We start from the raw sequence: 20,698 nt of genomic DNA, 5'->3' as shown, positions 1-20,698 counted from the left end.
GTACATTTATTTTTCTTCCTAGAGTCTTTTCACAGACCTGAGTGGAGGAGAAGCCCCCATTGGGGTTCTGTTGCTTGGTGAGCCATTTTACAATCTGTGTAGCCACAGACAGATCTTCTGAAGATGGGGCAGGCTGGGCAGTAAGATGGGCAAGGAGGCAGTAAGATGTCATCTCCACGTCAACAGAAGGAGCCCGGTGTGGACTGTAGAGTTCATTAACTTCTTGAGGCTTTCTAGGACGTTGCCAGTGGATTGAGTCCTCTTAGAAATAAAAAAGGATATCATCTTCAGCTTAGAGAACATTTTCAAAAATCTAATTCATGAATGATCCCTGTAATTACAGCTCACCCAGTGAATGGACATACATGAAGTGAAGTGAAAGCCTCTCAGTCATTTCTGAATTTTTGTGACCCTATGGACTATACAGTCCATGGAATTCTCCAGGCGAGAATACTGGAGTCAGTAGCCTTTCCTTTCTCCAGGGGATCTCTCCAACCCCAGGGATTGAACCCAGGTCTCCCACATTGCAGGCAGATTCTTTACCAGCTGAGCCTCCAGGGAAGCCCAAGATTACTAGAGTGGGTAGTCTTTCCTTTCTCCAGTGGATCTTCCCGACCTAGGAATTGAACCGGGGTCTCCTGCATTGTGGGCAGATTCTTTACCAACTGAGCTATCAGGGAAGCCCAGACATACATGAAGTGAAAGTATTATGTAATCACCAATAAACCTAATCTTTGCCAAGAAAGTACATTGAGGTTCCAGTAAATCACCTCGTATCTTTATTACATCCTTGTGTGATATTAGAAACTGGACTGTTTCGAGGCTTATAATGTGTGAATTGATAAAATCATCCATGTTACCTAGAGATGTTAGGTCAGTAATAATTAATCTTCTTATAATAATAAAATGGATATAATATAATATAAGCATGATGTGAAAGTGAAAAGTGAAAGTTGTTCAGTCATTTCCAACTCTGCAACCCCATGGACTGATTATATACAGTTCATGGATTTCTCCAGGTGAGAACACTGGAGTGGGTAGCCATTCCCTTCTCCAGTGGATCTTCCCAAACCAGGGATAGAACCCAGGTCTCCTGCATTGCAGGCAGATACAAGCTGAGCCACCAGGGAAGCCCAAGAATACTGGAGTGGGTAGCCTATCCCTTCTCCAGGGGATCTTCCTGACCCAGGAATTGAACCGGGGTCTCCTGCATTGCAGGTAGATTCTTTACCAGCTGAGCTACCAGGGAAGCCCAAAATAGATGTGAATAAAATAGGGTCTCTCCCTTTGATCATTGGTGATTTTTGGAAGTCAATTCTTACCTTCTTTTACAGCCTCTTTGTGTAGTGACTCAAGCAGTTCGTTTCGTTTGGCTTGGTCTCCTGCTAGTGCGAAGGCATAGGCCAATAACGCCTTGGTATAGACAAAACTTCCTTGGGCCTCTGAGGCAGATTGCCAGGCCCTTTCCAGGCAGAAGAGAGCATTGCGGACAATTGAGTGCTATAAAGAAGATAAAGACCCTGCTTCTGTTTTCCCTTGTTCCAGCCATTTACTTATTTATTTAATTGGGGGGGTGAGCAGGGAGGGTATAGCTGCTTTACAATGTGTTAGTTTCTGCTGTACAGCTAAGTGAACCAGCTCTCTGTATACATATATCCTCTCCCTTTTGGATTTCCTTCCCATTTAGATCACCACAGAGCACTGAGTAGAGTTCCCTGTGCTATACAGCAGGTTCCCATTAGTTATCTATTTTATACATAGTAGTGTGTATATGTCAATCCACATCTCCCACTTCATCCCACCTCCACCTTTCCCCTTTGGTATCCATGTGTTCTCATTTTCCACATCAATCCTGTTTCTGCCTTGCAAAGAGATTCATCTGTACCACTTTTCTAGATTCCACATATATGCATTAATATATGAAATTTGTTTTTCTGTTTCTGACTTACTGAAAATGAAGGAAGACCTTAGGCTAGCTGAACCAGGCTAATGAACTGTCCCCTGGCTAGCCACAGATATAATGCCCCAATGTGCTTGCACAACACCACAGTCCTGACCAGAGGGTAATTTTCTTTGCAGCTTCCCAAGGGATCTATCGTCCTTTATGCGCCAGTGAAATATACTAATATTAAATAATGTGAAAATAACAACTCATTTTCCTCAGAGATTCATAGCTCCACGAGTTTCATCCTTACATTAGAGGGAAGTACAGGTTGGGAGTGGCGGTACATACGGTGACAAGCAGTGGCATCTCCAGTAGAGCGATGGTGATATAGGCAGAGAGCGTTACCTCATCATCGACCCCACCCTGTAGGATCAGAGGCAGAGACACTCAAACACTCCAGTAGCCATCACCCAGAGTCAGCTAACTCTAACTTCCCCCTTGGTTAATCTTCACCAGAATGTATCTTTTCTAGGGCAATATTATTGTTTCCTCTGCTTCCTCCTTCACCCCCAAATTCTGAAATCTGTCCCAAATAACTTTCCCTCATTTTTAGTGACATAGTGGAGTTTTTTGGACATGCTATTTTCTTAACCATAAGAAACACCTAATTTATCGTTAGGTTTCAAAAGCTTTTGCTTCTGCTGTCCTTCTCAAAGTTATATCACCAGGACTTGAGGAATCCATAGGAGCATCACAACTCATACATTTCACTCTTCTCAGGGACCAGAACAAATTTAAAGGCATCACCTTAATAGCATTGTTTAGCAATGATCCAGAGCGCTGGAAACAACCATTTTCCTTCTGCTTCCGTGAGAGCCAGGTAAGGGAGTCTGTGATGTGCGAGTCCTCCACAAAGATGTGTGACTGGGCTTGAGAAAAAGACTTGAGCACAAATGCAGTAAGCCTGTTCAGCAAAGAAGAGAAGGAGACCTGCGGATCATCTCCTTTTGAAAGCTCACTGTGTGTCACTGCCTCCAGATAGCTTCACAGTTCCGTGGAGAAAATTGGTGGCGAGATGACCCTTGAATACTGAATATACTCTTATTTGTCCAACAAACTTCTGAATCTATTTAAAAATCTCTCAACTTTATTGGTTTCTCCAGAGTTGATACTTTTTTTCTCATAAAATGTTTTTTGGAGACTCCAAGCCTTCACCCAAATTGCCATTTTCTGAATGATTTTACTACATCACAGTGTCTTTCTGTTCTTCGCCTCCTCTCCTTCTTGAATGCACAATATAGAAACTTCTTCCTCTCTCATTTCACGTTGTGACACCTTATGCCTTATATTTCTGCTTGAGGGGACCCTAATTTTACTATTATCTATTGTACTATCTGCCTGCAATGCAGGAGACACAGGTTCTATCCTTGGGTCTGGAAGATCCCCTGGAGAAGGAAATGGCAACCCACTCCAGTATTCTTGCCTGGGAAATCCCATGGACAGAGAAGCCAGGTGGGCTACAGTCCATGGGGTCCCAAAAGAGTCAGACATGACTTAGCGACTAAACAACAACTGTACTATCAGAACTGTACTATCAGAACATTTCATACATGAAATGGTGAGAACTTCTGCTAGCAATGATGTGCATGTGGGTTTTAAAAGGATAACAAATTTCTACACAGTAAGTCCAGGTATCAGATAAGAGCTATTTCCAGTTATCTGAAACATCTTGGATCTACAGAGAACATATGGAAATAATTATCTTACCAAGTGTTTCCCTGACTTCTACCATCACGATCCCCAAAGGTGCTGTAAGAACCATCACTGTGCTTATAGTTCAACTGTCTTTGGTAACCTGAAGAAGAAGAATGTTTGCATAGATTTAGGAAATAACAGAGACACTGGAGAAGGAATCAGGCTTTTCCTTAAAACTCATTGAGAAATCACAGGGAAGCTACTATTTTACTACAAAGTCTCCAAGATTTGATGATGCCATTTAATTCTGTGGTTGTATTGTGAAACATCTTGTTGGATGTCACAGCAAAGGTAATTACTAAATCTTAATTGAAGGGACGTAGATTTGAGTTCAATGGAGGAGATATTTAGGAAATCAACTAATGTTTTTCCTTTGGGGGTAATCTCTCACCACTGATGAGGTAGCTGATGGCTTTGGACTTGATCTTCTCAGTGAGCTGTCCTGTCTCATTTAGATAGTTCAGAACGTAGATGTTAGGGGTGAAAAGGACCATATTCTGTTCTCCACAACCATAGGGCATCCGAAGAAGATTCTGAAGATTTTGCATTGCAGAGCCTAGTATATCACCTGAGGAATGAAATACAGAAAAAAAATTTAGAGGAACTCAGTTGATTGATGTTAGGGTAGGAAAATAAATGACTAGCTAAGTGAGAAGCCAAATCATGTATAAAGGGGAGGATCAGAAAGCATAAGAGGTGAAGAAAAACAAGAATAGAAAGAGAAATGTGGGAACAATAAAGTAGATGTTCAAAGATGGGAAAAATAGTAAAAGACCAAAATGGCAGGATATACCTTTCTGATGAGTCACACATCTGGTAAAAAAGGATTAGTTTCATCTCTAGTAGAAAGCATCATTATCTAGCCAATATCTTGAAGGTGAGAGCACAAAGAGATGACTCTCCTTACTCTTTAGAGTATATCAAGGTTTAAGATGTAGCACAGCATCGATTCAGCCCCTCTTTCCCACTAATACACAGTGTGGTTCTTGGTGCTTTCTCTCAGTCCAATGCCTAGACACAGGGACTTCATTAGGAAGTGATGATGAGACCCCATGTACTAGAGTTAAAGGGATGGACAGATGCTTCTTTTGGGATGGGAGACTCACCCAAAACTGAATATGTCGCCCTGGCAGAACCTTCAACCACATTTGAAGGAAGTTTTAATGACAACTTTTCAGATCCTCCAGTTTCTAATGAAACAAGACAAATACACATAAGGGAGGGAAAAATGAGAGAAATGTTCTAGCTCTGTTTGCATTTTTTCCCGTCTCTATGATCAAGATCCAACATCACGTTTTTATTAGTTATTATTTAATTTTTTTGATGCAATCCAAGTTTCTGCTACAGCCACAATTCATCTCACAGTGAAGTTCATATTAATCATATATATTTGTGCTAAATCTCTATAGATCTCTGTATAAGCATATACCTTGTTATACTTATTTCCTTCTTTTTATTGTTTATCTTAACTTACACTATAGCTAGTGGTTGTAAAAAAATCATATTTACTCCATAAATATGTATTAAGTGTGTGCTATGTACCAGATTCTGTATTAAGTGCAGTGATATAGCAATTTTTGGAAGACATTTCCTGACATCATAATAAGTTCATTTTGATGGGAGTAATAAAATAACAAATTTTTAGTATGCTAGATACTGATAAGTTCTATACAAAAAATAAAGCAGAGTGTTTATATGAGTGAGCTAGTGAGGCAAGGTAAACTAGGAAGTGTAGGGTGTGGGGATAAAGTTGCCATCTAAATACTCATTGATTAAAAAATCAGGTACTTCCCTGGTGGTTCAGTGGCTAAGACTCCATGCTCTCAAATCAGGGGGCCTGGGTTCAATCCCTGGTCAGGGAACTAGATCCACATGCCCCAATTAAGACCTGGTATAGCCAAAATCAGAAAGGAACAGGGAATGTTAGGTCTGTGAATTAAGGTAAATTAGAAATGGTCAAACAGGAGATGACAAGAGTCAACATTGACATTTTAGGAATCAATGAATTAAAATGGACTGGAATGGGCAAATTTAATTCAGATGACCATTGTATCTACTACTGTGGGCAAGAATCCCTTAGAAGAAATGGAGTAGCCTTCATAGTCAACAAGAGTCCAAAATGCAGTACTTGGGTGCAATCTCAAAAATAACAGAATGATCTCTGTTCATTTCCAAGGGAAGCCATTCAGTATTACAGTAATCCAAGTCTATGCCCCAATCAGTAATGCTGAGGAAGCTGAAGTTGAATGGTTCTCTGAAGACCTACCTACTAACACTCAATAAAGATGTCTTTTTCATCATAGGGGACTAGAATACAAAAGTAGGAAGTCAAGAGATACCTGGAGTAACAGGCAAATTTGGCCTTGGAGTACAAAATGAAGCAGGACAAAGGCTAAGTTTTGCCAAGAAATTGCACTGGTCATAAAAAACACCCTCTTCCAACAACACAAGAGAAGACTCTACACATGGACATCACCAGATGGTCAATGCCGAAATCAGATTGATTATATTATTTGCAGCCAAAGATGAAGAAGCTCTATATAGTCAGCAAAATAAGACCAGGAGCTGACTGTGGTTCAGATCATGAACTCTTTATTGCAAAATTCAGACTTAAATTGAAGAAAGTAGGGAAAGCCACTAGACCATTCAGGTATGATATAATTCCTTACAATTATACAGTGGAACTGACAAATAAATTCCAGGGATTAGATCTGATAGACAGAGTGCCTGAAGAACTATGGACAGAGGTTTGTGACATTGTACAGGAGACAGGGAGCAAGACCATCCCTAAGAAAAAGAAATGCAAAAAGGCAAGATGGCTGTCTGAGGAGGCCTTACAAATAGCTGAGAAAAGAAGCAAAAGACAAAGGAGAAAATGAAAGCTATACCCATTTGAATACAGAGTTCCAAAGAATAGCAAGGAGAGATAAGAAAGCCTTCCTCAGTGATCAATGCAAAGAAATAGAGGAAAACAACAGAACGGGAAAGATTAAAGATCTCTTCAAGAAAATTACAAGGGAACATTTCATGGAAAGATGGGCACAATAAAAGACAGAAATGGTATGGACCTAACAGAAGCAGAAGATATTAAGAAAAGATGGCAAGAATACACAGAAGAACTATACAAAAAAGATCTTCATGACCCAACTGCAATGGTGTGATCACTGACCTAGAGCCAGACATCCTGGAATGTGAAGTCAAGTGGGCCTTAGGAAGCATCACTGTGAACAAAGCTAGTAGAGGTAATGCGATTCCAGTTGAGCTATTTCAGATCGTAAAAGATGATGCTGTGAAAGTGCTGCACTGAATATGCTAGAAAATTTAGAAAACTCAGTAGTGGCCACAGGACTGGAAAAGGCCAGTTTTCACTCCAATCCCAAAGAAAAGCAGTGCCAATGAATGTTCAAACTACTGCACAATTGCACTCATCTCACACACTAGCAAAGTAATGCTCCAAATTCTCCAAGCCAGGCTTCAACAGTACATGAACCATGAGCTTCACATCTTCAAGCTGGATTTAGAAAAGGGAGAGGAACCGGAGGTCAAATTGTCAACATCTATTCTATCATTGAAAAAGCAAGAGAATACCAGAAAAATATCTACTTCTGCTTTATTAATTATGCCACAATCTTTGACTGTGGGATCACAACAAACTGTGGAAAATTCTGAAAGAGATGGGAATACCAGACCACCTTACCTGCCTCTTGAGAAATATCTATGCAGGTCAAGAAGCAACAGTTTGAACTGGACATGGAAGAACAGACTGGTTCCAAATTGGGAAAGGAGTATGTCAAGGCTGAAAATTGTCACCCTGCTTATATGCAGAGTACATCATGCAAAATGCTGGGCTGGATGAAACACTACTTGGAATCAATATTGCAGGGAGAACTATCAATAACCTCAGATACGCAGATGACACCACCCTTATGGCAGAAAATGAAGAAGAATTAAAGAGCCTCTTGATGAAAGTGAAAAGGGAGAGTGAAAAAGCTGGCTTAAAACTCAACATTCAAAAAACAAAGATCATGGTATCTGGTCCCGTCACTTCATGGCAAATAGATGGGCAAACAATGGAGACAGTGAGACACTTTATATTTTTGGGCTCCAAAATCACTGCAGATGGTGGCCGCAGCCCTGAAATTAAAAGGCACTTGCTCTTTGGAAGAAAAACTAAGACCAACCTAGGCAGCATATTAAAAAGCAGAGACATTACTTTGCCAGTAAAGGTCTGTCTAGTCAAAGCTATAGTTTTTTCAGTAGTCATGTATGGATGTGAGAGTTGGACCATAAAGAAAGCTGAGTGCCGAAGAATTGATGGTTTTGAACTTTGGTGTTGGAGAAAAGCCTTGAGAGTCCCTTGGACTGCAAGGAGATCCAACCAGTCCATGCTAAAGGAAATCAGTCCTGAATATTCATTGGAAGGAGTGATGCCGAAGCTGAAACTGCAATACTTTGGCCAACTGATGCAAAGAACTGACTTGTTCAAAAAGACCCTGATGCTAGGAACGATTGAAGGCAGGAGGAGAAGGGGATGACAGAGGATGAGATGGTTGGATGGCATCACCGACTCAATGGACATGAGTTTGAGCAAACTCTGGGAGTTGGTGATGGACAGGGAAGCCTGGTAGGCTGCAGTCCATGGGGTCACAAAGAGTCAGACATGACTGAGTGACTGAACTGAACTGAATAGCCAAAATAAATAAATATATAAATAGTTTTAAAAAATCATAAGTGATGAAGACTAAGTAAATCAGGGAGTAAAAAAGCAACAGTTAGAACTGGACATGGAACAACAGACTGGTTCCAAATAGGAAAAGGAGTACATCAAGGCTGTATATTGTCACCCTGCTTATTTAACTTAAATGCAGAGTACATCATGAGAAATGCTGGACTGGAAGAAACACAAACTGGAATCAAGATTGCTGGGAGAAATATCAATAACCTCAGATATGCATATGACACCACCCTTATGGCAGAAAGTGAAGAGTAACTAAAAAGCCTCCTGATGAAAGTGAAAGTGGAAAGTGAAAAAGTTGGCTTAAAGCTCAACATTCAGAAAATGAAGATCATGGCATCTGGTCCCATCACTTCATGGGAAATAGATGGGGAAACAGTGGAAACAGTGTCAGACTTTATTTTTCTGGGCTCCAAAATTACTGCAGATGGTGACTGCAGCCATGAAATTAAAAGACGCTTACTTCTTGGAAGGAAAGTTATGACCAACCTAGATAGCATATTGAAAAGCAGAGACATTACTTTGTCAACAAAGGTTCGTCTAGTCAAGGCTATGGTTTTTCCTGTGGTCATGTATGGATGTGAGAGTTGGACTGTGAAGAAGGCTGAGCTCCAAAGAATTGATGCTTTTGAAGTGTGGTGTTGGAGAAGACTCTTGAGAGTCCCTTGGACTGCAAGGAGATCCAACCAGTCCATTCTGAAGGAGATCAGCCCTGGGGTTTCTTTGGAAGGAATGATGCTAAAGCTGAAACTCCAGTACTTTGGCCACCTCATGCGAAGAGTTGACTCATTGGAAAAGAGTATGATGCTGGGAGGGATTGGGGGCAGGAGGAGAAGGGGACGACAGAGGAAGAGATGGCTGGATGGCATCACTGACTTGATGGACGTGAGTCTGAGTGAACTCCGGGAGTTGGTGATGGACAGGAAGGCCTGGCATGCTGCAATTCATGGGGTCGCAAAGAGTCGAACATGACTGAGCAACTGATCTGATCTGATCTGATATGAAGGGAAGAGACTTGCTGGAAGAAGGAACAAAACATGAAAAGACACCAAAGATGATAGCATGCTGGATGTGTTCCAAGATCAGATTAGGAGACCAGTGTGATTAGACTAGGAAGAGCAGGGTGAGTGGAGGACAGGGTAAGAAGGTATGAAGTCTCAAGGGTAGAAAGGCTTTGTAGGTGAGGTTGGAGACATGCTCTAACTTTGAGGGACATGGGAGACTCTTGGAAGATTCTGAACAGAGGAGGGACATGGTGTGAAATATGCTTTGCAATGATTCTCTTGCTATAGAAGAACAAGGGAAGATGACCAGGAGACCAGGTAGGAGGTGGCTGAGATGATCCAAGAGAGAAAGGTCTAGAGCAGGAGTGGACATGATGAGAAGTGGGAAAATTCTGAATAATATTTAAAGGTAGAAACAACTAGATTTGGAATTGAATGGGTGTGGAGTAAAAGAGAAAGAATATAATTAAAGGACAACTCCAAAATTTTTATCTCCAGCAAGCAGAAGAATAGGATTTCCATCACAGCAGCAGCGTCTGAGATGAAGAAAACTGTAGGAGAAGCAGCGAGTCCTGCAGGGGTTCAGTTTTGAGGAAGCTAGTTTTGAGAAACCTCTTAGACCTCCAAGCCTGCAAGTGGAGATGATAAGTGAACAGTTGAATACATGAGTCTCAGTTCAGGAAAGAGGTATGGACCAAAGATATATACATTTTGTCATCTCTGGTACAAAGTTATTAAAGTTCTGTGACTAGCTGAGATTATTAGGGGATACTTAAATAGAGAAGAGAGGCCATTTGTACACTAAGCATTGTTCTCAAGATGATTTTAGATAGGGCAGAGTTGAACATTTTAATAGTCATTTTCTAAATGAATGGATGAAAATTTAGATGGTAATTTTAAGGGTTCATTAAAGATTGTTTTTCTCTATATGTTAGTGACCTAAAATTCTTCAAATAATTTGTTTAAACAAAAACATGAATACACTTAAACTATTAACTGAATAACCAAGAATACCAGTGCCACAAAGATATTTCAATATTTGGAAAATTGTGTAGGAAGAAGTTTGGGAAGCAAGGTGTATTGGAAAGAATCCTGTCCGATAGTCATCAGCTTTAGTCCTCATTATTGGCCAAGAATTTTTAGGTGAATCTCTTTAACTTTTCGATGCCCTCATCAGGAAAAGATTGTTCTCCATCAAATGTTCTTTGATTTGCACATGGGATAATATACGTCTTTCCTTTTTTTTTTTCCACCAGAGAAAACGTGCCTCCAAGGGCATTTCACATCATATACTTTGGCAAGTGGCTTAACATAAAAATTTTATCTATTTCTGACACTTACCTGATGCACAGAGAAGTGTGTTGAAAGTTTCTTCTCTTTCTATTCCTTCAGGCTTTGTATTGAAAGAAGAAAATTAAGAAGAAAAGTTATCTGTATACATATGGAATCTAGAAAAATGGTACTGATGACCCTATTTACAGGGAAGGAATAGAGAACAAACTTGTGGATACAGGGAGGAAGGAGAGGGTGGGGCGAATTGAGAGAGTAGTTTTGACATATATATATATTACTGTGTGTGAAATAGATAGCTAGTGAGAAGCTGCTGTATAGCATAGGGAGCTCAGCTCAGTGCTCTGTAATGACTTAGAGGGATGGGATTTGGGAGGTGAGTGGAAGGGAGGATTCAGAAGGAGGGGATACATGTATACATATAGCTGATTCACACTGTTGTACAGTAGAAGCTAATACAACATTGTAAAGCAATTATTCTTCAATTAAAAAATGAATTAAAAAAAAGAGAAGTTATAATGTATCCGAGAAGAAGCAATCACTTTAGAAGAGAAAATGTTAGTGAAAGCTTGAGTTGTGGACATATTCATATTCATGGGAATGAAATGTCACTGCCACATACATGTTAGATAATGCGATTTCCATAATAAAGCTTCTGAGACTCAGAGAGATTAGACCTTCATACCTCAACTAGTAAAGGCTTGATAACGGTGTCCTTCTGTCCAATTTCTGGGAAGTGAGGCACCTTATTGCCACATAGTTCCTGAGACCGCAAGGCTTCTGCAGTAGCTGTGAAATTCACCTCTCCTGGGGAATAAAATTCTTAAGGAGTTAAACAGTGATCCTATATTGAATGGTTTCTTCTTTTTAAGCCTCTCCAATATATATAATTGTTTTCCTTCCATTGATCATTGTCAAAAGAGGAGAGAAAAGCATGCATCTGAGTGGGAGTGGAAAGCAATCATTACAACAAAAGAAGTAGGATTTGTGAACACCATTATCACTCACCCAGTGACTTTGGGGTCACAGCCCAGGACACGGTTCTCTGCTTGTTTCCACAGACACACTGAGATTCTTCATTCTTCTCTACTGGGATGGCCAAGAAGGCAGAAGAGGCCTCCAGCTGTATGCTCACCTGTCCCCCATTCCCACCCACAAGTTGGACAAAGAACACAGGGAAAAGGTCAGTAATGGGGTGTCAGGGCGGGGGGAGGGAAAGACGCTTAAAGGGACAATGCATACTAATGAGAGGCTTTGAGAAGCTGTTCAGTCAAGGTAAATCCTGTCAGTATTTTGTAGTTTAGATGTTTGCCATAAGGACATTGAAAAACTGATGGGAATCAGGATAAATACTCAGGATTTAGGCTTGTGCCAACACAAGGAAGAAATATTTTTCTTTTGTTAGAGTGAAAAAATAATCAGGTGGGAGTAATATCTGAATTCAGGAATACACAAACAGAATACAGTCCTGGATGACTATAACCTTACCACCTTGGATCTGCTGGGGAGCTTTGTTCTTAGCACTTGAAAGTGGAAGTCTTATTCACTCAGTCGTGTCTGACTCTTTGTGACTCCCTGGACTGTAGCCCACCAGGCTCCTCTGTCCTTGGAGATTCTCCAGGCGAGAATACTGGAGTGGGTTGACATTACCTTCTCCAGGGGATCGTCCCAACCCAGGGATTGAACCCAGGTCTCCCACACTGCAGACAGATTCTTTACTATCTGAGCCACTAGGGAAGCCTGGATGGTTGTAACCTTACCACCTTGGACCTGTTGGGGAGCTTTGTTCTTAGCACCTATTCTAGTCCAAAATTAGGCCACATCGTATTCAATTATGATTTACTAGGAGATGACCTGGGAGAGATTTAGGAAATGCATGGTGTGTTCCTTCCTCCTAGCTTCACTTACATCCAGACAAGTGCCCTTACCCGAATGCAATGGGACAGATAGTTGAACACAGTGGCTTTGAGTGTGAAGGCTTCTCCTCGAACCACAGAATAGGGAAGAGTGAGTTCCAGGAAGAAGGGCTGGAAGGCTGTGAGAGAGATGGTGGGTGAGAGTCCAAGCCCTGCTGTTCCAGACAAGCAGAGGGCACTGGCCTTCCACTCCGTGATGGTGTCAGGGACCTTGATTGCCAACTCATGTTTGCCCCACATACTAGAGAGGGGAAAAAAGAAGACGAGAGTAAATGAATTCCTTTTCTTAAAAGCATGGACCACAGCTGACTCTAGAGCATGACACTTTAGAAACCCAGTGTGATAAATGCTAAACTCGATATAAAGTTTGGTGCTCCTAGAGAGGTTTCTGATTTTTTTTTTTTTTTTTCTTTTTAGGGTCAAGGGTGGCTTTCTATTGTTTTATCTCAGGACCAAATTAGAAAAACAAAATTGCATTGTTTAGCTATGAGATAAATGAACTATGAATCTACACATCTATCAGAAAAGAGTGGGGCAGAACAGAAAGGACTGGGAGCCCTACGATTACACCAGAATCGTAGAGGAGGATTCAAATTCTCAGTTCCAAGCAGCACACAACTTACTCGAGTGGTATCAACTCCCAGATCCAGGTCTCAGGGAAATACTTCCGGATTGTTTCTTTCACTTTCATGGCTGAAGAGTCTTCTCTCGAACTCGATGGATAAACTCCCCTTGCATCTATACCTGCTAGAGGAGTGGCCATTCCATGTATGGGGCCTGGTAGGCTTCGTGAACTTGCTAGACCTGGAGCTGTGGAGAGACAACAAGAGGGCTTAATGTAAGCCTGAGTTTTATCATCAATTTCTCAGAGCTGCCTTATGTATCAAGTAGAACAAGACCACATGCTCAGGGAATGTCTTTTATTAGAACAATTTACCCTACCACCTTCGTACTTTGTTTACTCATCTATTTGTCTTATTGGAAGGTTAATCCTGCTGCTTCATCAAATAGTTTAGAGGCAAATGTATTTTTCTCTAGAAATGAAAACAAATGTAACTCTCCCTAAGCTGATTTTTCAACTGGTGAAAGGAAGAATAAAGAGTAGTTTAACACCCCTATACCGCTCAGATGGTAAAGAATCCGCCTGCAATGTGGGAGACCTGAGTTTGATCCCTGGGTCGGGAAGACCCCCTGGAGGAGGGCACGGCAACCCACTCCAGTATTCTTGCCTGGAAAATCCCCATGGACAGAGGAGCCTGGCAGGCTACAGTCTATGGGGTCGCAAAGAGTCAGACATGACTAAGTGACTAAGAACAGCACAGCACATACTGCTTATGGGCTTCCCGGGTGTCACTAGTGGTAAAGAACCTGCCTGCCAATGTAGGAGCCATAAGAGACATGAGTTCAATCCCTGGGTCAGGAAGATCCCGTGGAGGCGGGCATGGCAACCCACTTCAATATTCAAGAATTCCATGGACAGAGGAGCCTGGCAGGCTACAGTTTATAGGCTCACAGAGTTGGACACGACTGAAGCGACGTAGCTCAGCACACAGCACAGGGGGAAACAGGATTTGTAGGCATCTCAGCATGGCTAGAGAAATGTCTCTGTTAGCAGCAGAAGAGAAAATAGAATCTTTTTGACTTTTCCTCTTTTCTATGTATACTTGAGATACACAAGGAGACTAACAGTATGTCTTCCAAAAGCTGAATTATTTTATTCTATTATTCAATTTGTCAGAATCACTGATTTCCATAAAAGAACGACAGAGGCAAATAATATCCATGTAATCGTTCACATTTCTCAGATCCCTTGCAGGTAGGGCACTGTGATTTGTGCCACTTCCACAGCTGGCTGTAAAGTCATGTGCATATCTACTCCTTCTCCCCCAAGATAGTAACCTTGAAAGGCATGCTGGAGATGGAGTCACAAGAGGAAAGCTGAATGAATCTCTTGACAATGATTGGTCAGTGTTCTGACCAATGGAGGTGTTTTGAACAGCTCCTGGCCTCACAAGAAGTTTTTGTGAGAGCATTAAAATAAACTGTTAGGTGCTTAGACTCTGAGATGTGGGGGTTTGTTTGCTAAGATGGTATAATTTATCTTATCTTGACTAATTCAGATACTGAAGGCACAGTAGATAAAGAGGATTTAAAGTACCAAGACTGTATTTAATTTTGATCAGAGAGAGATAGAGAAATTATAATGTTTCATTTTTTTTTTCTAGAGAAAAAAGTTGTTTGAGGAAATTTTACCAAGAAATTGCTGCAGAGTCATAACAGTCAGTACTTAAAAAAATGGCTTTTTATCCCAACCTAGCAAAACGTTACTTTTCTTCTATTATTTTAGCGGATAAATAACTTTCACCCTTACCTCCATAGTTCATAGACATTCCTGGATATGGAAGCGGCTGACAAAAATGTGGCTTGTGGATTTTTGAGTTGGTAAAAATATTTAATCCTACAGACTGGAAGAAAAATAATTATTAAAGCATATTGGCAATCCAGTCTGGAGACTGGGATATTTTCTTACATCTGTATTATATACCCTTAGTATTATACATAGAACTCATAGGATTATCGTGAAAATTCCACCCAATGGAGAAGAGAGGTATTTTATAAAAATGAAAATGGGGTCACAGAGAGTTCAGATCATCCAGTTGATGAATGGGAGTTGGGATTAGAATCTACTTCTGATTCCTATTTCTGAATTTTGTCTCCTATATGCTTAGTGCCCCTTTAATTATCTTTTGCCTCCAAGAAACTGAGTGTTTCAGCTTTGGATGTTTTTCTTCCCTTCCTCCCCCTGCCTCAAACCACACATTAACTTTGTTGCAGAGAATAGTTTTCCGTTTCTTTTCATTTGAAATTGTAGGGTTGCATATTGGAGATTTTTCTTCATAGTCATTATACTTTGCTTTGTTTTTATTGGGAAATATGCCTTTGCCTGAATATCTGTGTTCAACTCATCCCTTTTGTGATTTATCCTTTCGTTTTTTTCTTTCTCAGTTTTAAGTATACTGAAAGTCTGCATGCAAAACACCCATTCAGACATCCACAGTAGCTTGATTCCTTGATTCCTGCTACAGACTTCCTCTTCAATATTAGTCACAGTTAAATACTACTTGCTGTGCTCTAGAGTGCTCGGGAAGCTGTGGGACTCTGAGGCACCGTTGTCAGTGGTGCCAGTGGTATGGAACAGGGAGAAAGAAGTCAGAAAGAAACATTTAACAGTTAATAAAGAGCCTTCTTTTTCTCCCTCCACCACCAACTGATTCCGGAGGCTCCAGAAAAGGGAGGTTTAAACTGCTCTCAGCTAAGCTGCAGACCTCCACAGCAGTAGGACACATGGCTTCCTCAAGGTATAGCGAGTGTTTTCAGTCCTTTTTGGTGGAGCTAAGATTTAATCTCACAACCCGGAAAAACTTCCCTTTCATAATTCTGCCTAACTGCAGTTAAAGATACACATTTGCTCTAATGTACCTAAGGCATGCTAATGTTTCTACTCCAAGTTTTGCAAATTCTTCTCTATGAACAGCTACTTTCAATTCACCTGAAATTTTACTGCACTGAAACTGTTGGCCGCAGTATTTTACTTTATGTATTCAGTCATTTGCTGATTCATTTATTGTGAAATGACTGTTACAGTGGTTGCCAACAGAGTATTCACTTTTTTTAAGGATGTCAGAGGCTCCGTGGGAAATGTTTGCTTTGTTTTTCTCACATATTGGAACCTCTGAGAATCACTGAGAGGATATATGATGGTGACAACTAGCTTTGGGATCAACTTGGTTAAAGTTGTGGGCCCTAAAAGTATACCCCTTGCTCTTAAAGTGCCAGAGAAATTCATGACTGACTGTCTGTGTGTGTACAAAGTTCTCCATGCCTCTGACCTTTCAATATTTTTCTGTTAATCATAGCTTTGTCTTTTGGTGGTTGAGAGGAAGATCAGATTCTAGAGCTCTTCTCCATCTTGATGATGAGGTAGAGATCAATTTAGGTTGTGTTTTTAGGAAAAGGAATTACCTCAAAGATACTGTAAGCATCGTCATCACTGATGAACTGCTTTGGAATGTAAATGATTCCATTGTGAGTTATGTCTTCCGCGTTGATGCATTTTTCCCCATCTTCGTTCATGGGGCCTCTATATCCCATGCTAAAGATTCTCTTTACCGATAGCAAATCATACACCTGCAAAGTAGAACAAAGGAAAAACTGTTATTTATTTTATAAAGTGAGATAATGTTCAATCTGGAGTTTAAGAGATCTTGGTGTTTATTTAACACTCCCATAGCAACATTGTAAAACATGACACAGAAATCATGGAGCGATATCAAAGGTTATGGATCCCAATCCTGTTGTTGTATGAAAGAAAATAATGTATAAAGAAATCAAATTCATTGATGAAAGACTCAGAGGTCATTTAGCTTGAGTAAGTCTAAAACTCAAGTTACTTTGTCTCCCAGCCCAAATGCCTACTTTTTTTTTTTGAATTTATCTTTTGAATTTTATTTATACTTATTGGTGTATAATTGCTTTACAATGTGGTGTTAGCTTCTGCTATACAACAAAGCGAATCAGCTATATATATACATGTATCCCCTCCCTCTTGGAACATCCTCCCACCTCACGTCCCATCCCACCCCTCTAGGTCATAGCAGAGCACCAAGCTGGGCTTCCTCTGCTTTACAATAGGTTCCTGCTAACCAACTATTTTACACATGGTAATGTATATATGTCAGTCCTAATTTCCCAATTTGTCCCACTTTCCCTTTCCCCACCCTGTGTCTATATGTCATTCTCTCTATCTTCGTCTCTATTCCTGCCCTGGAAATAAGTTCATCAGTTCCATTTGTCCAGATTCTACATATATGTGTTAAGATATTTGGTTTTCTCTTTCTGACATACTGCACTCTGTTTGACAGACCCTAGGTCCAACTTTTAAAAGAAAGCAAAAAGATAGAGAGTACAGAGAAGCATTATGAAACAATAGAAGTCCTTCATATCCATCACCTAGAAACAACCTCTGTAAATACTTAATATATTTCCTTTTCCCACTTTATGTGATTACATTCTTACCAAGTGTTTTTTTTTTTTTTTTTCCCCACTCTACTGCTTTAGGACCAAGTTTAACTCAGGAGGAAACTAGATGCAAACGTAACCTAGAAATAAATTCATTCTAGTTCAGTTTTTGCCCAGTGCGTGCATGCTAAGTTGTTTCAGTGGTGTCGGATTCTTTGTGACCCTATGGACTGTAGCCCACCAGGCTCTTCTGTCCATGGGATTCTCCAGGCAAGAATACTGGAGTGGGTTGCTGTGCCCTCCTCCAAGGGATCTTCCCATTCCAGGGATAGAAGCCGCATCTCTTATGTCTTCTACATTGGCAGGCAGGTTCTTTACCTGGGAAGCCTCATAATAAGGCCACCTGCTCAGTCGTACAGTATTCAGGCTGTTAAAGACACACTGACTCCATGCGGACCTGTTGTCATCTCTTATCTAAGCTGCTACCATAGCCTCCTATTTCCGCGCTTTCATTCTTGCTCCCATACTCTGAACAGCAAACAGGATCTTCATAACTAGGTAAATCTAAATCGTTGCTCTCCTGCTTTAAACTCCTCACTGATATATCACTGCCTTTGCTGTCAATTCAATTCCTGGGTTGGGAGGATCCCCTGGAGAAGGAAATGGCAACCCACTCCAGTACTCTTGCTTGGAAAATCCCATGGACGGAGGATCCTGGTAGGCTACAGTCCATGGGATCACAAAAGAGTTAGACACGACTGAGCAACTTCACTTTCACGTTTCACTTTGCTGTCAATGCCTAATTCCACTCCAAGTTCACAGTCCTCCTCATGATCTTCCTGACTTTTCATTCCACCTACTGCCTCTACCATCCTTTTCTCTCACCACTTTATGTAAGGTCATTACCATTTCCTTTGGAAACACTGTTGTTCTGGCCTCAGGACTTTCATGCTGCTTTCATTCTTTGCATTCCCTGCCCCTGCCCCTGTTATCTGACGATGCAAGAAGATATCCCCAATCACTACATTAAAACTTGTTCAACTGTTTTCTTCATCTCAACATCCTGTTTATTCCTTAAATGATACTTACCAACACTTAGAACTACTATATGTTGATATGTTTTTGTTGCTTGCTTGCTTAACACATGAGACTATGAATCTAAAATGGTCAAAGACCACATCTATTTTTCACCATTAGAACTCTTATTCTCAGAGCACTATGCTGTAGTCAAGATGCCATGGATATTTGTTAAATAAATAAATGGACAATGAAGACTGTAAAACTACTGAACTCTTACAAGTTTTTCATTATAAGAAACGTCTCTTTTTTTTTTTTTTTTTTTTAGCTGTGCTGCGCAGCATATGGGATCTTAATTCCCGGAGCAGGGATCTGAGATCCCCGCAGTAGAAGCAGAGTCTGATCTATGGGACCACCAGGGAAGTCCCAAGAAACATGTTTAAAAGACAAGTTTGATTGGAATCTCTTTTGTCCATACTTAAAACAAATAAGTGCCTGGACTTTGGAGAAGATTTAAAAATTTGACATTTCACATACTATCTGGAATTGTAGTGTGTTAGACATAGCATTGAATAAAATTTGGTTCAAGTTCTACCTTTAAAATATATTTTTTGGTGCATTGTTTCTATAGTTGCTTAATCTAACTCTGCTGTGTTTTCTTAGTTCATAAAATGAAGGTAATAATGCTCTCCTTAAGGAATTATTCATTTCTTTACTCATTAAAAATGTGTTGAGCATCTTTTACATGTGAGGACTGTGTAAGGCACAGGTGAGCAAGACTGCTCAGTCTTTGATACATTGTAGCAGACAATGAAGTGAGATTATCTGTGGAAAGCATCTTGTGCAATGTCTTTTTCAGAAACAAGTAGAATTCAAACTCTTATGTGACTTAGTGCACTATTCCTGACACTCTAAAGAACTTGTCCTTTGCAGGTATAATTTTCAGCTTCCAGAAATGGTCATATCATGTGTGCATTTTCTGATATCCAAGACTGAGATGGGACTCACTGACTGAGGTGAGAACTCAGCTTCAGGCTTCATTAGTAGGACACTCTTGTCCACGGCTCGGAGGCCACAGAGAGAGTAAGGAGCGGCTGTGATCTTCAGGCTGGTGTTTGAGGCTGGGAGGCCTTGGGCTGAGGAGAAGCTCAGATTTACCTGTAAGGAGGATATAATTATAGCAATGAATTTTCCAATTGTTTCAATCTTAAGACACTCTTCTACCCCAGGCTTCCCATGTGGTGCTAGTGATCAAGAATCTACCTGCAATGCAGGTAAGAGATTTGGGTTTGATCCCTGGACCAGAAAGATCCCCTGGAGGAGGGCATGGCAACCCACGCCAGTATTCATGCCTGGAGAATCCCATGGACAGAGGAGCCTGGTGGGCTATGGTCCATAGGGTCACAAAGAGTTGGATATGAGTGAAGCAATTTAGCACACAGCACACACCCCAGGAAAGTCCCTAGAATATATTTTGAATTCCTCATGAATTTTCAGATAAAACAAGAGACTTGCAAGAAATCGTGCCAATGGCCACCTGCTTTGAACTTCTCCATTAGACTGCTCAGGTTTTGTTATCATTCTCTGCTGTTAGAGATCCTTTGGCAGAAAGTTTTAGAAGCACTACCTGACAGTCTTTTAATGAACATAAGTTCCTTATTTTCCATGCTTCAAAAAGAGGCGATGAAGAAAAGGACTGGGCTTAAACAAAACACCCACCTTATTGGCAAAACAGTTTTCAATGTCGAGCTCCTCAGTATCTGCGATAACTTCTCCATTAGGTAAAATGGTATAAACAAGTAACTGGGCTATAGGAGCAATGTCCGATTCCACTCGGAAGGAGAAGGAAAATACCCCTTTTACTACAAAGTAAAGAAAGTTCAAGATAATAGATTAGGAAGAGGGAAGAGCTTCAGTTTTATAAAGAGGAGCCTCTCAAATTATTTTACTTATTTACATGTGGAGTGTACTAAAGTTACAAAAAGACTTGCCTTTATGCCATTGTGCTTGCAGTGAAAGTGAAAGTGTTAGTTTCTCAGTCATGTCTGACTATGTGACTCCGTGGACTGTAGCCCTC

The 20,698-nt window shown here is 40.6% G+C and overlaps 1 protein-coding gene across 1 annotated transcript in view; it reads right to left on the bottom strand.

Annotated features, from left to right (window-relative positions):
- Window positions 1-20,698, bottom strand: part of LOC109558586 (pregnancy zone protein-like) — a 59,371-nt gene that overhangs the window by 6,152 nt on the left and 32,521 nt on the right. Inside the window, exons 15-30 of the mRNA XM_070790176.1 lie at window positions 20,341-20,483; window positions 19,630-19,779; window positions 16,609-16,773; window positions 14,957-15,050; window positions 13,209-13,395; window positions 12,598-12,826; window positions 11,678-11,804; window positions 11,355-11,476; window positions 10,721-10,772; window positions 4,747-4,830; window positions 4,032-4,208; window positions 3,653-3,740; window positions 2,693-2,849; window positions 2,234-2,308; window positions 1,323-1,500; window positions 38-261 (exon numbers count right to left, since the gene is read on the bottom strand). Coding sequence (XP_070646277.1) covers window positions 38-261; window positions 1,323-1,500; window positions 2,234-2,308; window positions 2,693-2,849; window positions 3,653-3,740; window positions 4,032-4,208; window positions 4,747-4,830; window positions 10,721-10,772; window positions 11,355-11,476; window positions 11,678-11,804; window positions 12,598-12,826; window positions 13,209-13,395; window positions 14,957-15,050; window positions 16,609-16,773; window positions 19,630-19,779; window positions 20,341-20,483 — 2,252 coding nt within the window. The remainder of the gene's footprint in view (window positions 1-37; window positions 262-1,322; window positions 1,501-2,233; window positions 2,309-2,692; window positions 2,850-3,652; window positions 3,741-4,031; window positions 4,209-4,746; window positions 4,831-10,720; window positions 10,773-11,354; window positions 11,477-11,677; window positions 11,805-12,597; window positions 12,827-13,208; window positions 13,396-14,956; window positions 15,051-16,608; window positions 16,774-19,629; window positions 19,780-20,340; window positions 20,484-20,698) is intronic.

Source organism: Bos indicus, chromosome 5 (genome assembly GCF_029378745.1).
Source record: "Bos indicus isolate NIAB-ARS_2022 breed Sahiwal x Tharparkar chromosome 5, NIAB-ARS_B.indTharparkar_mat_pri_1.0, whole genome shotgun sequence".
NCBI classification, from domain to species: Eukaryota; Metazoa; Chordata; class Mammalia; order Artiodactyla; family Bovidae; genus Bos; species Bos indicus.
The sequence above is the reverse complement of the archived record's forward strand: the minus strand, read 5'-3'. Positions and strand labels throughout refer to the sequence as shown.